The 16,003-nt window shown below is 41.5% G+C and overlaps 1 protein-coding gene across 5 annotated transcripts in view; it reads left to right on the top strand.

The window, feature by feature from the left end:
• The window catches only part of AKAP9 (A-kinase anchoring protein 9), a 1,384,828-nt gene that overhangs the window by 247,365 nt on the left and 1,121,460 nt on the right, over nucleotides 1-16,003 (top strand). For all 5 annotated transcript variants that reach the window (XM_085631105.1, XM_085631108.1, XM_085631107.1 and 2 more), the window contains one exon: nucleotides 5,444-5,657. In XM_085631105.1, the coding sequence (XP_085487231.1) occupies nucleotides 5,444-5,657 (214 nt within the window). The remainder of the gene's footprint in view (nucleotides 1-5,443; nucleotides 5,658-16,003) is intronic.

Here is a 16,003-nt window from a genome sequence, read left to right as displayed (position 1 = left end):
TAAACATGTATAAGCAAGTTTGTTGATCTGTTAAGACGAAAAAGCTATGCGCCCCAAATCCAAACCGAGACTACCTTGAAGTGACGCTTTTCAGAAATAGAACAAATAGACTAAGTTTTGGGGCGAAGTTATTCAAAAAAACTAGCGGTACCATACTTTTGAGTTGGTTACATTATTGTTGTAAAAGCAGTAGGCAATTCACAAACTCCACATTCACCAAAAGGTCTCTTGAGTCTTCTTTAAAACCAAGGACACCAAAGCGCACCTAAGCTTTAAATGGCACTTCCATGCAAGGTTGGCGTTCAGTATTGTACCCAAGTAACATTACTGGGACACTGCCTACATTTTTTCTTTATTAAGAGCCATGTACTGTCCCATTTCGAACAATTATTGAAACCCACGTTTTTTTTTTTAACTTTCATTTTCTGCTTTTTTTCCCCATCATTGTGAATGTGTAATTTGATTAAAAATTTGATGTGTCTGAAAGTAAGACAGAGTTGTCAGCGTAAGTTAAGATAGCTAATATTGCAGATGGATGCAATGCTTAAGGCAGATTGTAATATAGATCCAAATCAACAGGGGTGCTAATATGCCTTATGCTTAAACTATATTGAATAACCTTAGATAATTTGGCAAAATGTCAGCATTGTTAAATGTTTATAGTAATCCTGAAGCCACTACTATGATAGTAGCTGACCACATGAGGCTTGTGGTTTCACCTGGCGGGCACACTCGGACTGCCATCGAACACTTAAAAAATTAAATTAGTATTGGTACCCGACAGACGAGATTATGCCTGGTGGCCACTGACGTGGCTTCAGGGTCATAACTCTGACTGTACATGTTTGCAGGCATGGATGCCGGATTCTGTCAAAACAGTGTTGTTATTCCACCCTGTGTTATATCTCTATCTTGAGGTCTGACATGGTTTCTGCATCACCAACTCTTCCATAGCACCCATTCCTCAAAGCCACTCATGATTCCAGCATGTCCAGCTCCATAGACCAAATCATTTTCTTGCAGTATCAAAATTTGCCATTACCATCACGTTCACTTATAGTGCTGAGATTTTCACCACCAAAACCTACAGCTCCAGATTTATAATTTTCATTTACCCGCAAGGTCTTGCTTCATGGTAGAATTTGGACGCATACATTCCATCAACTCCAATTGACCTCTATAGCTTTAGACATTCATAAATACACGGGGAACTTCTAACCCTACAAATGCAGGCCTTAAGACTGTACCTAATACATAATCAGCTGTTTTGCTACACAGAAGTCTCCCCTTCCTGCTACTGGCCCTAAATACTCTCAGGTGCAGTAAAATCTGAGGCAAACTGCAGCAAAAGGCATATAGAGTGAACTATCCAAGGTGCTGCTCAATCAGAGGATGGTATTATGCAATTGATGCATCTTTGCCCGCCAAAGAATAACATTGTGCCGTTGCAGTGATATTAATTGTCATAGGTGTCATTGCTTAACTAATCTCTAAACTTTACCATTCCGTTTTTTTGAGGTACCTTTGGAATAAAGTTTGTAATAGAATCTTCTGATTGCCTTCTCTTTTGGATGTCTATTAGAGCTCTACTATCATTCGGTCATCACAACCGACTGGGAAACCTTATGGGCTCACTCTTGCAATATTTGTGTGTTGGTGGATCAAGTAGCAACCATATGCCCACCTCTACTTGGTCTTAGGTCCTTGCTTCTGGCTACTGCTTCCCGGGTGAGCAAAGTGAGTTTAAGCGGCCTTTGTTTAATCTCTGCAGTACAAGTACCCAGCTTTCAGGGCAGTAGGGCCGAAGCACAGGGCCACCCTTAGAACCTCTGGATGATTCTTACTTTATACCAGACAGACGTCTGTTAGAAAGGAAGCTGTTCCTTGGCTGTAGCTCCAGGTATTATCAAACGGACGTCTTCACCAGATGATGACTTAATTCAATCTTTGATGTTAGGTTATGGGGGTCTAGGCTACTACATAGAACACTAGCCGGATACCAGCTAGGAATGTGCATTTGCCATGCAAAAGGGTGCATGTGTGATAGGGTAGATGTGACGTTTATTTGGTTGCAAAATATTTGACAAGTGTAAACAGATTCAAATAAGGTAATAATAGCAAAGGAATGTTAGAGAATTAGCTCCTGCAGAATGTATTTCCTGAAAATCCTATTTTGGCAGGTTTACGTTTTGAAGGAAGGACCAATGAGTTCAAAAGCGCTTGCACTATCACCTACTGGGGCATCTTGCCTATGAATAACAGATGTTTTCTACCCATTTCAATGGCATTAATTTTATCCACCTTGGCAGGGTGAAAGGCTGAGTTGAGCCACCGATATTTGAGCCTGTGATCATAAGGTCAAACACCGACTTCTGGAGTGGCTGCATTAGTCTGTCCACCAGACCCTGCTCAAGCAGCCTGGAGCAAAGTCATTTAGGCGTTGGCGATCAGTCGCAAACATATATTTGAACTCTGCTACTCATTCTAAGGCGGAAGACTATTTAAAATGTACCACCGTGATTGAGATAGACCCGTAGTTTAATATCTGACTTGGTACTCATTACCAAGTTTAAAAAGAAGCTTCCATACTACTATATACAGAAAGTGTTTGATCGTCAAGACCTTGAAATGTCTTGACCCCATCTTTCGGCAGTGAGTGCCAAACTATTAGCGACACTGCCCATGGTTTCCTGTTTGTGAACTCAACATTAATGCATCTTGAGAGGTTTCCCTACAATTGCATTCTTGTTCTGACTCCGCTTTGTGTTTTTTAAGAATGCATTTCCCTGTTGTTTTTGCTAGCAATCTTTTTATTGAATAAACACATCTGCAGGAAATTCAGATGAACACATTACACTGTCCTGTACTGTCAGGAGCAGCATGCTTGATCATAGAACCATAGTGTGCAAGTTTCGAAAATATTAAATCTGCTTCTATATTACCACTTTTTTCACCGCAAGTAGGCCCAATGGAGCAAAAAACAGTGAAATAAACAAAGATGATTATTGTGCATAACCCACAGCAAGCCTCTTCTAAGCCTGCCAACCCATCTCCCTGCCCCTCCCCACACACCCCCAAAGCCTCCTCCCGGAAGTACCCCTACCCACCTGGTTTTCTCAGACCCACAAGTCCCCACAAGAACTTCAATATTAATCATCTTGATCATTGATTTCTGAGCCAGCCACGGTGCTCAGGCCATCCAAGAACGCCTTGGCCATTGCTATTTTTTCTTAACTGATACTTCTTTCTACGATGTTCCACTCAAAGCTTTGTGGGCTTTACAGAATTCCAAGAGTGCTCATTTCCTGAAAAGGGATAGTGGACTCAGGTCAGTGGAACAAAAACAAAGACGTCCGCATTCACCCCAACTTCACGGTATTTCTGCATTGCTGTTTCATTAAGTATTTTCCCTGGGCAGTCCATAGATTTAAGTCCCCATTATTGTACCCCCTCCTTTAGTGTGTCTCCACTGATTTTGAAGGTAATTCAGTAAGCAGTTTTAACCAAATGTGGTTCCATCATCTTGTGTTCTCCCAGGCGAACCCTTAGCACCTCTTCCATCTCTGCTGTGAGTGATTTCTCCGTAATGTGACTAAGGAACCCGAGAACCCAAAGCATTGTCCAACTCCTATATTATACAAGTGGCCAATCTCATGGTGAGTCCCTCAGTTGGGCAGTCTCTAAATGTGGCCATCCTCTCAATTGCTTTACCAGTCTCCTCTATTTGTCTCTCCAAGTCCTGGACCTGGTGTCTCTGATACACCTCCTCCTGCTCCACAGATTGCACCTGCGCTGACAGGGTTTCCAGTTGTCCTTTGATGGCCTTCCCCGCTAGTTCTATATTGCTCCTGGTGGCAATCAGGTCAGTGTGTAGAGCCTGGAATAATTGTAAATGGGTCTTCTCGCCTGCAGGAAAGGCCACATTTCCAACAGGCTCAGCTTGTTCCTTTTTTGCTTTCTCTTGTGGCACAAAAAAGTCCTCCATGGCATCCGCCTGGCATGTGTGCCAGTTCTCCACCGTGCTGCCCTTCCCATGGGACTTGCCTTATTCTGGCTCCAATATGCTGTTTGCTCTAAATTGCAAGTGCACTGCATTTTGGGTCCCGTTTCAATACTGCCTTCAGCAGCGCTGATGATTGTGGACTATTCTTTGCCTGACGGGTGTTAAGACTTTCCCGGTGCTCTCCTCGCTTGCTCACGCCTTATGGCTCTGTGCTGGTCCCACTCCAACCTAGTTAAGCCCAGTGGCTCTTATTGTCTTCACTTTGCCCTGTTGTCCCTCATCCACCATATCAGTTGGAGCTTCCCCTCCTTGTACGTGGAGTAAAGCATTGGGGAGGGAAGGGCGCCACCACCACTAACGCCGGCTTTGTGCACAGTACATGCTTACGATTAGCACTCTGGGAGGGTTGCAGGAGTCGCTGCTAAGTTTTCGCGGTGGTCCCCTCTCAGAAATGGCTCCAGAAGAGCTCCTCTTTTTTGGGGCTGTTCTGGTCTCTCAGTTGACTACAGGCATTTCCAAGCACACTGTTGTGCAAGTGAGCAGGGCTTCAGTCTTGGGGTTCCACCCACCCTACAACATTTTGTTGTTTTTATCATTTCATTTAAAAGTTTTTGGAAAACTCTTCATATTTTGCCTTTTGATTAGCTGTCCTTATCCAAATATCGTTCCCCTTATCTCATGGCTTTGATCACTAGTCTGTGAACTAATGTCATGCCCACTAGTCAGTTGAGCTACCATTGCATATCTTTTCCATTCTGTGTATTTCATTCACTAGTTATGATAAAGTGTATCAAGTTTTACCACACAATGCATTACATATCTACCAGCATATTTGAAGTAAAATGAAACATTCACAAAAGTACTTGAGGGGAGAATAGAGTCAAAACGCCAGTAGCATGAAAACAAGTTTCAAGTCAGTTTTGTGTAAATGAGGACAATCCTAAATAAATTGTTTTAAGAAAGTATCAAATAAAAAAGTAGGTCCAGCAGTTTGGGGTTTGGCTCCATTATAATTTTTCATATCTTCCTTGCACAAAATAGCTGTAATAAATTAAAAGTTTGCTGTAATAAATTGAAATTCACTTGTAGCTGAGTACTTGTCAGGGAGTGCCTGGCTTTGGTTTTTGCTCACCCTCCACTGTTCAGATTTCAAACTCTCTTGATCCTTGTTAACCTTCACCGATGAGTTTATTTTAAAATATACCTGCTTGCTCTGCTCATTTCTTTTCTCAGCTTTTGGTATAAGGTTCTACATGAAATGTGAATCTATTGCTCTTTTATTGAATCTGTACCAAAAAACCTTGACTTAGTATCTTTTATGCCACTCTTACTCTGGCTTGGTAAAATGTCTATTGCTGATCTAAGTCCACTATTTGTCTCTATAACCAGAAGTGTATTTCCAAGTATACATTATTAAACCATAGTTGTTTTCACGGCTAGGCGGATGTAAGGTTGCTGATGGAAGCCCAGCGCATTAGTCTTACACAAATTCATTCTGCTCATCTGGAAGTGGTTTGTGAAAACCTTAGAACAGAGAAAGAAGAAGCTCTGAGAGAACTTAGAAACAATTTGATCAGAAGCAGCATAGACGAGAAAAAAGAGCTTCGAGCACTGCACCAGAAAGAACTACAAACCTCGCCAGGACAACATTCAGGTAAGATGTTCATATGACTTTTGAGAATAAGTGAGTGAGTGTGTGTGTGTATGTGTATATATATATATATATATATATATATATATATGTGTGTGTGTGTGTGTGTGTGTGTGTGTGTGTGTGTATATATGTGTGTGTGTGTGTGTGTATATATGTGTGTGTGTGTGTGTGTATATATGTGTGTGTGTATATATGTGTGTGTCTATGTGTGTGTGTGGGTGTATATATATATATATATGTGTGCGCGTATGTATATGTGCGTCTGTGTGTGTGTGTATATGCGCACATATATATATATATATGCACACATGTATACGTATATATGTGTGCATGTATATATATGTGTATATAAATGTGTCTGTATGTGTGTGTGTGCATGTATGTATATGTATGCATATATGTGTGTGTAATCATGTGTGTGTGCATATATGTGTGTAATCGTGTGTATGCATGTGTGTAATCGTGTGTGTATGCATATGTGTGTATGTATATATGTATGCGTATGTATATATGTATGTGTTTAAATCTGTGTGTATGTATACATGTGTGTATGTATATATGTGTATATGTATATACATGTGTGTATGTATATGTGTATGTATACATGTCTGTGTGTATGTATGTGTATGTATATGTGTGTACATGTGTGTGTGTAGATACATGTGTGTGTATATGTGTGTACATGTATGTGTGTGTGTATGTACATGAGTATATATATATACGTGTGTGTGTGTATATGCATACATGTGTGTGGGTGTATATATATATATATACATGTGTGTATATATGTGTGTGCATATGTGTGTATATATATATATATACACACACACATATATATATATATATATATATATATATATATATATATATATATATATATATATATATATATATATATATATATATTCGTGGAATGTTTTCCTGTAGGTACACATGCACTGCATTTTCCTGCTATCTAGTGTTGGGCTTAGACGTTTGCAAGTTTTCTTTTCTTCAATTAAAGTCTTTCGAGGCACAAAATGCAGTGTGACTTCTTCCTTAGTTGGCAATGCACATGGGCACTGACTCCATGTTTTTGACACAGATGACATTCCAATACTGTTCCTGGGGCCACAGCAAATACCTTCTGGTCAGAGAACCATGAACTGTGCTACCTCTGCATCGCCCCTGACCACTTTGACACTACATGCAAGGCCTGCCTCCCCTTCTACTTGAAAAAAATATCTCCGGTATCAACGAGAAAGAAGGTAGGCTCACCAGAAGAGGCAGCTGCAAGACTCTGACGACACCCCCAACATCGGCCACCTTCCAAAAAGTGGATCTGCATGTGGATAATCATGTCCTCCATGAGGAAGACTGTTTCCTTGTGGTAATACTCTGTTAGGTAGAGAGAACCTTCCAGTTTCTCCCAATGTTGAAGGGCATGTTCAGATCACCCCCAGACACCTTCCAGGAGCCCGTCAAGGCCAGGGAGATAACACCACCGGAAGCGAAAAAGTACAAACCTCCCAACAACTTGGCCAACATCAGGAATCATGTTCTACCTGACCCCCTTGTGACCACACATAATGTAACAGGGCTTCCCTTCAGGCCAAGCGCAATGCTTCCCTCTCGATAAGTTGAGTGAGAGGTTGGACATTGCTGGTAAAAGGGTAGCAGTAGGGACCACTACCCACTGAAGGATAGTCAGCTCAGTTGGCCTCCTTTCCTACTAAGAAAGGAATCAGTGGGATGAGATGGAAGAGCTAGTAAAGCATCTCTTGGAGGAATACAAAAAGAGGAGGGAGGATATAGGCAAGGAGGGAAAACTATTTTCAATGCTACCATCCGCTTTCTCCTCAACGTGGCCAACACTGCATCTAGGGCAGTCAACACCAGTGTTGTCTTCAGATGCCATGCCTCACTGCATTTCAGACTTCGAGCCGAAGGTCCAGCAACATTTGCTTAACCTGCCCTTCGAAGGATAACATCTCTTCAGCCTACAGGTTGATCTGATGTTAGAGAAAATCCAGACAGACACCGACACTGCTCTTCAAACTCAATCACTTTGGGGCACCTTCCGCAGGCAGTAATACAGGGCAGGCTCTAAAGGCACTGCCCTCTCTTTCAGATCACACAACTTTGGGGAAAGATAGCAGGATTGCCTCCCTCTGGCAAGAAATAAACATTCCGAGTGGATGTTAGCAGTGCTTCGCCATGGCTACTGCCTAGACGTTCTCACACCCACTCCCAACATCCCATTCTGCACCCACACCTTTAGCTGAGACCATAGGAAGAGGTACAAGCACTCCTCCAAAAAGGGTCCATAGAGCCAGTGCACATGCTCCAACGGAGCAATGAGGATGGGGTCTACTCTACTTCCTCAACTCCAAGAAGGATGGCTCCCCAAGGCCCATCTTGGACCTCAGGGATATTCACGTTTCCCCCTTTCCCAGCTATTGGCTGATCTTGCAAACAAGCAATATGCTTACTGGAAACCAAAGCTGCCATTTCACTTCTTCACAGCCTTAATTTATTTCACAAAATATGGCACCAAATCCCACCTGCAAACCCTTTAAATCCAGCTCTTTCTATGAGCAATGCTTAACATCCTAAGCTCACAGAGTGCTAACCTTTCAGCTCTCTTTTTCAGCCAATTTATGCGCTTGCTGGTCATGATGGTTTCCTGTATCACCATGGTACCCCAAGCCTGTCTCCACATTTGCTCTACAACGTTGCCACTCAGCTGAGTAGTCACAAGCGAATGGTCAATGGGAAGATCTAGTGTTGGTAAGCCTTGGAGGCCATTTCTCTGCAGTGGTGAAACGGCAACAATCTGCTGCAGGGCAGTCCCTTTCTAGGCCCCATTCTGTAAGTCACCATCGTATTTGATGCCTCTCAAGCAGGCTGGGAGGCACATCTCGACCAAATGACGATACAAGCAGTGTTAACCCCTTATCACCAGGGGCACCACCTCAATTACCTAGAGCTCCGTCCTATACATCTCCCACTCCTACGCCTCATCCAGTGCAAGGTAGAACTAATCAAAACAGACAGCACGACTGTCATGTACTACCTACAGAACACACTTTCCACTGGATTTACTGCAGTGGAAGATGTGGTTTTGGCCAGTCTGCCACTGCATTTATCTCATGGCGGAATACCTCCCAGGTGTGAACAACAACCTGGCAGACCTGATCAACAGGTCTCATTTACAAGTCCAGGAGTGGGAACTCCATCAGCTATCTTACACCACTAATTTCAACACTGCGACATATCACACATAGATCCGTTCACCACCCAACAACGCCAAATGCCCAAACTTCCCTTCCAGCTATCCACTCACACAGTGCATGGGCAATGCACTATCAATGAACCGTTTAAGGAATTTTGCTTAAGCTTTTACACCTCTCCTGCTTCTTCCGTGTATGATCCAGATGATGTGGAAAACCTTTCAGACTCTTGTCCCTTGTAGCCCCTACCTGGGCGAGATAGCCCTAGTACTCTACACTCTTCAAAATGTCATTCACTCCCTACAATAAGTTCTCCAATGGGCTGGACCATCACACCAGGAGTCAAGCCAAATCAGACATCCCAACCTCGAGCAGCTCAATTTAGTGATCTGGTGCCTGAACTGCTAGATTTTGGCTCCCTACTTCTCCTAAAAGAATACATGGACATCCTACGGAAATCCCACAGGCCTACCACATTAGCCTGCTGTGCAGCAAAGTGATAGAGATTTGCCCATTATTGCATCCCTAAACACCTGGATCCCCTGAAACTTATTGTTCAGGATATTTTCTGCTGCTTGCTTCTCCTGCAAAATTCTCGCCTGGAATTCCATATGGCTCTATTTAACAGCCATAGTAGCTTACAGACAAAACAGGGAATATATCTCCCTTTTCCGCATACCATTAGTTAGTCTATATAGAGGGCCTCAAGAAGATCTTTCCCCTCTAGAGTTCCCCTTGCACCAGTTTGGAACCTTAATATAGTTCTCACTAGACTCATTGTACCATCTTTTGATCCTTCTTGTCCTTTACAGTACCTTCCTGGAAGATAGTTTTTTTTGTAGTCCTAACCACTGGGAAAGCAGGGGGAGGGGTAGCAGCCATAGTATGTCAGAAATTACAGTTCACATCTCTTGCTGCTGCAGGCATGCCATCAGTCGACTGCTTAATTCTAAAACTCAATTCTCCACATTCCCCCCCTTATCTGTGCATTAATGTATAGACCCCCTTATCATATGCCATTATTCCCCCAACTATTGGGTGAAAAGTTCTCCCACCTAGCTATCAACTACGTGAAAATCCTTATTATTGAATATTTAAATTCTTGGGCCAAAGATGATTTGGGCGGCACTAGTTCTGCTGAATTGACAGATTTACTCCCTGAGCTGAATTGCACCCAGCATGTGACTGTCCATGGTCATACTCTTGACCAAGTTTGGACACCCAGCCTGATAGTCTCTAATTTAATGATCTCTCCCTGCACCTGGTCTGATCGCTATTTTATTACATTTGCCCTCTCCAATGTTCACTTAACAAAGCCACATTTGAAGGGGAGTCGCATGGCAAGAAACTGGAGACACACCAACATAGACTTATGCAATCTGCTGGCTACCACAGCCCCATCAGAGCAGCAGTTACTTAACAACCAAGCAGAAAGAATCAAATGTTGGCTTGAATCCGTCAGTGAACGCTTTGCTCCCATTAAGAAAGTCAAGATAGTTAGACCTCATGATGCTCAGTGCTGGTTCTCTGAAGACCTAAAACTTAAGAAACTTGCCTTACGTCAAGCAGAACGTAACTGAAGACAAAATTACTTCTCAGACAAAAAAGATATATTTTTAATCCAGATTAAAGAATATAAAAATGGCATTTTACAAACCAAGACCGCCTATTTTTCTAACAAGATATTAAGCTCTGCTAACAAATCCAAGGAAATCTTCACTATTGTGGCTGAATTTTCCAAGCCAGATAGTCACAGCAAAACCTGCCCCCACTCAAGCTCTATGTGACTCCCTCAATACCTATTTTTGTTTTGATAATCAATATTTATTTGCATTTTGAAAAAACAAACAAACACATTTCCAGCATACCTCATACACAAGTGAGTATTACAAAGCCACCAACCAGCAGTGTAACCCACATTTCCAAGGAAACTAGACGGGTGAAAAATCAGAACATGGAAGAGCCATAGGAAAAAGCTCAAAACACTAAGTTCAACCGTTTACCCCAAACCTTGTGGAATTTCGCAGGGCAGCCACGTGCCTCGTAATGAGGTTTTTCTTGGGCCACGCACCTGTACACTCCTCGGCACCCTTTTCTCAGGGTAGGGGAGTTGGCCTGAGCCCAGGCCGCCGCAATGTCTCGTTTGGCCACAGCAACCACCGTTTCCAGAAAACATTTATCCGGGCTAGAACTATCTAAGCCATCAAACACACCCAGGAGAAGTCGTGTGGGGTCATGGGGAACTTGCCACCCCAAGGTCCACCCCCGACCAGAACCGGGCAAGGCACAGACATAACCATACCGGAGCTCGGCCACAACGTGTGCAAAGTAACATTACATATGCAAAAACATTCAAGGTCCAAATACATTACCTGACACATCACTATCTGGACCTAAGGTCTTTTGATGTATTGGTACATGGTCTTATGGTTCGCATACCTTGCATATATTACCCAAACTCCACGTAAAACCATTGTCCAATTTTACAACACTCCCTTTAATATCCTTAACTTGCAAAGGTCCCAAATATTTACTCTCACCCTTCCGAACCCATTCATTTTCCCGAACTACCACCCAATCTCCTGCCTGAATTCATATCTTCTTTACTCCTTTTCTAAAATTGTATGCTCTCTCCATTTTTTCCTGTCCCTTTTCCACTCTCTCTTTGACTTCAGTACGATCAACCCAAATTCTGACCTTCCTGCTCAACCACACAGGCCACTCTTTTTTTCCAGGCTCTCTTCCCTTCAAGGATATAAACGGAGGTACACCTGTGGCTGAATGTGGACTAACCCTATGGGCCCATATCATTTTTCTTGGCTCTTCTTTCCAAGATAACCCATTAGCAAGAAAAGTTGGATGTTGTCCATTATGAGACGGTTCACCCTTTCTACTAGGCCTGTGGTCTGAAAAGAGCTACTCTCTCACGTTTAACTCCCATTCTTTTTAAGTACTCCTCCATTTCCTTGGAAACAAATTGTACTTTGTTGTCAGACACCAAAGATGCAGGTATTCCTTCCTCTAGAAAAACCTTCTCCAAGAATTTCACCACATTACCAGTATAAACTTCACTCATGGTCTCCACCACAAACCACTTAGAATGGTAATCCACTAACACAAGAATATATCTAGCCCTGTACCCTAATCTACTCACAGGTCCAAGAAAGTCTATGGCCAATCTTTCCCACGGTCTAGCCGGAAACTCGGTACACACTAGAGGTGGTTGTCTCACAATTTTAGATTTGTCACTATTAGTACATATGTGACAATCCTTTACTATAATCTCCACATCGCTATCCATTCCAGGCCACCAGAATGACTCTCTAACCCTAAGTTTTGGACATATTCCGTCCAGGATGTCCCTCATGAACAATATCCAGAATACGATTCCACATACTCATAGGGGGTACTAGCTGGTGTCTTCTCCTGACTTTTCCCTCACATATGCTTAACTCCTCTCTCATCTTAAAGAACTCACTTAATTCATGATCTCTGCCATCTTCGATGTTCCAACCTTGAACAATTTTACTCTCCACTCTCAATAACACCAAATCCCGTTATTCCCACTCTTCTAAGCACATTCATTTGCTCATTGTTAATCACTTCCACAGAGTCACTGTCAATTTCATCACAATCTTCTTCCAATGGCATTCTCGATAAAGATCTGCTACTACATTTTATGTACTCTTTACATATTCGACTTCAAAATTAAATTCCATAACAGACAACAACCACTTTGAAATGCGGGGTGTCACACTGCCTTCCAACCCTCTTCCTCCTTTGAAAATATAGGTTAGAAGTTTATGGTCAGTTCAGATCTTAAACGGCAAACTCCAGATATAAAACTTAAAATGATTATTCGCCCAGCAACAAGCTAAAGCTTCCCTCTTGATCACCGAATACGAACGTTCAGCACCTAGCCACCTTCTGGATGCAAAACCAATGATACGTTCCTCACCATTCATCACTTGTGACAACACTGCCCAATTCCTATTCCACTAGCATCTGTGGTCAAATATGTCTTTCCTGTAACATCGAAACGCCCCAAAAATGGTGTAGCTGATATAGCTTCTTTAAGAGACTCAAACGCTCTTTTACAATTATCATTCCACTCAAGTGCCACATTTTTTTCATTATTACAGGTTCCACAAATTCAGAACATTTTCAATATATTTAGCACAATATTCTGCTTACCTTAGAAACGACCTGAGTTTGTCTTTATCCGATGGTTCAGGAGCCATAGTTACGGATTTTATAATGCTCTTTTTTGGCCTTATGCCACTAGCAGTAACTTCATGACCTAGATAATCCACACACCCATTTCTCACTTGGCATTTTTCCATCTTTATAGTCAACCCATGTTTCTCCAACCTTTTCATCACTTCTTCAAACATTTTTTGTCATGGTCACAAATATTATTCCCCACAATCAAAATGTCGTTAGGAAAACATTTAACTTTTTCCAAATCTCCCAAAATTTTTATCATGACTTTTTGAAAAATGGCAGACGCCGACGCTAGTCTAAAAGGCATCCTCTTATACCTAAATGCACCTAACGGAGTTGCAAATGAAGTCAAATGTCTTGATTCTTCATGTAAATTAATTTGGTGATATGCCGCCGAAATATCAAGGACACTAAATAAATTTCTTCCTCTCATTGTGGATAACATTTCAGATATATTGGGGAGAGGTTGTCTATCCACCCAAATGTTCTTATTCAAGTCACGCAAATCAATGCAAAGACACATTTTCCCACCAACCTTTAGAGCAATCACAATAGGAGACAACCATTCTGATGCATCAATAGTCTATATAATGTCTTGTTTCAACAAATTCTCAATTTCTTGACGCAATGGTTCTAGCATCAAATCTGGAATATTCCAGCCTTAGCATGCTCTTTTAAAATTATTTTGTGTGAATATCCTTTTAATAAGCCTAAATTGGAGTTGATAACCTTAGGATATTTACTCATTAATTCAACCCAATCTTCTACTTTTCTCACATCTACTCTTTCCAAAACCATTACAGGTTCTCTAGCATTTGGATCTATGATGATATTCAGATTTTTTTGATGTCGCCATCCTAAAAGATCAGAACCAAAATTAGTAATGTAAACTCTGCCTTTGACATCCTCTCCTTTGAAACTTATAATCATCCAACACATCCCTTTGATCTCAATCCTTTTTCTGCATAGCCTACAGCACCAAAATCTGAATTACACAAGGACAGACAATCTCCTTTAGGCCAATTTTGAACATAAGATGCATTTGAAATAAGTGTATTCAGACGTCCAGAATCTGCTAATGCTTTTATCTCCTTCTCTTCAAAGGAAATATTACAATGAGGTTTCTCTAGTTTATCCCAACTCTCCTTTTTCACTTCAGAATCTAATTCGGTCATTTCTTTAGTACTATTTTCAAAACATTCTGTAAAATCATTTATTGTTGACACAATCTCATCCACATTTTCACAAGTGTCGTCAACTTCTTGTAACCTATTTTTTTCTGGCATCTTTGTACGACATATTTTCACAAAATGTCCTCTTTTGCCTCAATTCCTGCACAGCGTACTTCTGGCCATACACCTTAAGCTTGATGCAATGTGTCCTGGAGACCCACAGCGAAAACATTTAATATCTCTAACTGAAAAATGTCTTCTTTACATTTGTGATCCCTTTGGATCACCACAAGTCTTAACATACATTTTTTTATTCACAAGTTTTTTTTCAACAACTTCCACCCTCTCACTTTTTGTAACAGTGGAATTTTCAATTTCCTTAATCCATCATACAGTGTGTTCCATCCCTTTAGCTATGCGAACCGCCTCATCTAAAGTATATTCTTTCATCAACAATTTCTCTTTTATCTTTTTATTGCTAGTACATCTAACTATCTGGCCTCTAATTAGGGAATCATTTAAGTGCTCAAATTTGCACGTTAATGCTAAACCTCGTAAAGAGGATACATAGGAAGAAATATCTTCATCTACTCTGAGGCTCCTACTAAAAAATGTGTGATGTTCTAACACAACATTGGTTTCTGGAGTAAAATGCAGTTCTAGCATCTTGATAGACGTATCATATATATTGTTAGGCTCTCCATCACCCATTCCTAAAGATATTTCTGGTAACTCTTCATACACCCTTCCTCCTTCAAAACCCAGATTGTGAAGAAGTACTGTTTGTCGTCTCACGGGACCATATTGATCTGCGCCTGTTGCTAATAAATACGTTTAAAATATTTTTTTCCATGGTATAGTTGGGTCACCTGGTGTTGCTAAGAAAGGAGGAGGAGAGGACATACTTTGATCAGACATAATACCTGCAAAGAAATACACAAAATAATAATCTAAAATAAAAATAGACTTTTGTAATTCCTTCTTTTCGATTGCTACAGAATAGTACTTTACTCCTAGACGTAGTGGTCCTTATGATAGCAGTTCCAGATTTACAGATAAACTTCAACTTGAGGCAATGGGTCAATGGTCCACAAGGTGGCAGCAGAGTTCAATTCTCAATCCGATCTGCATTTATTTAAAACGTAACAAATGGAAACGGACGCGCCAGGCAGGCAGTTACTGAGAAGCGCACAAAGAATCAGGAAACATGAGCTGGCAAGGCCTTCCGCGGAAACATGAAGAAATCCAAATCCAATAGCGTAAGTCAGCTTTCTTGTTCGGTGAGCGAAAATACGAGCGTTGCTCAGCAACGTGAACACAGTCACCAGGAAAAGATTGATTCCATGTACGGAGCTCGAGATGGACGCATACAGAGGCTCGAGGTATGAGGTTGCTTGGCAGCACAATGCCACGAGGAAATTAACGAATTGCTTGGGAGCACGGAGCTCAAGATGGACACGTGCAGAGGCTTGAGATATCCAGTTACCTGGCAACCCGGTTAAACAAAAGCGGCGTGAGCAGAGTTTAACTCGCGCTATACCAACAAGGCTAATTAATTAAAACCTAGAAATGTATGCTTTGAAATGACTCTCGTCGCCATGAAAAGATCAGTCCTCTTAGGTTTGTTTAAGATGTGGTTTATTGTAAATGACATCTCCAGCACAGAGCAACATCCATAGTCTTCAAGTGCTCTCTAACTGACTTAAAAAGAATTCTCAAAAGAGAACTCTTCACATTA

This window comes from Triturus cristatus, chromosome 10 (assembly GCF_964204655.1).
Source record: "Triturus cristatus chromosome 10, aTriCri1.1, whole genome shotgun sequence".
NCBI classification, from domain to species: Eukaryota; Metazoa; Chordata; class Amphibia; order Caudata; family Salamandridae; genus Triturus; species Triturus cristatus.
This window is presented reverse-complemented; position numbering and strand designations above follow the sequence as displayed.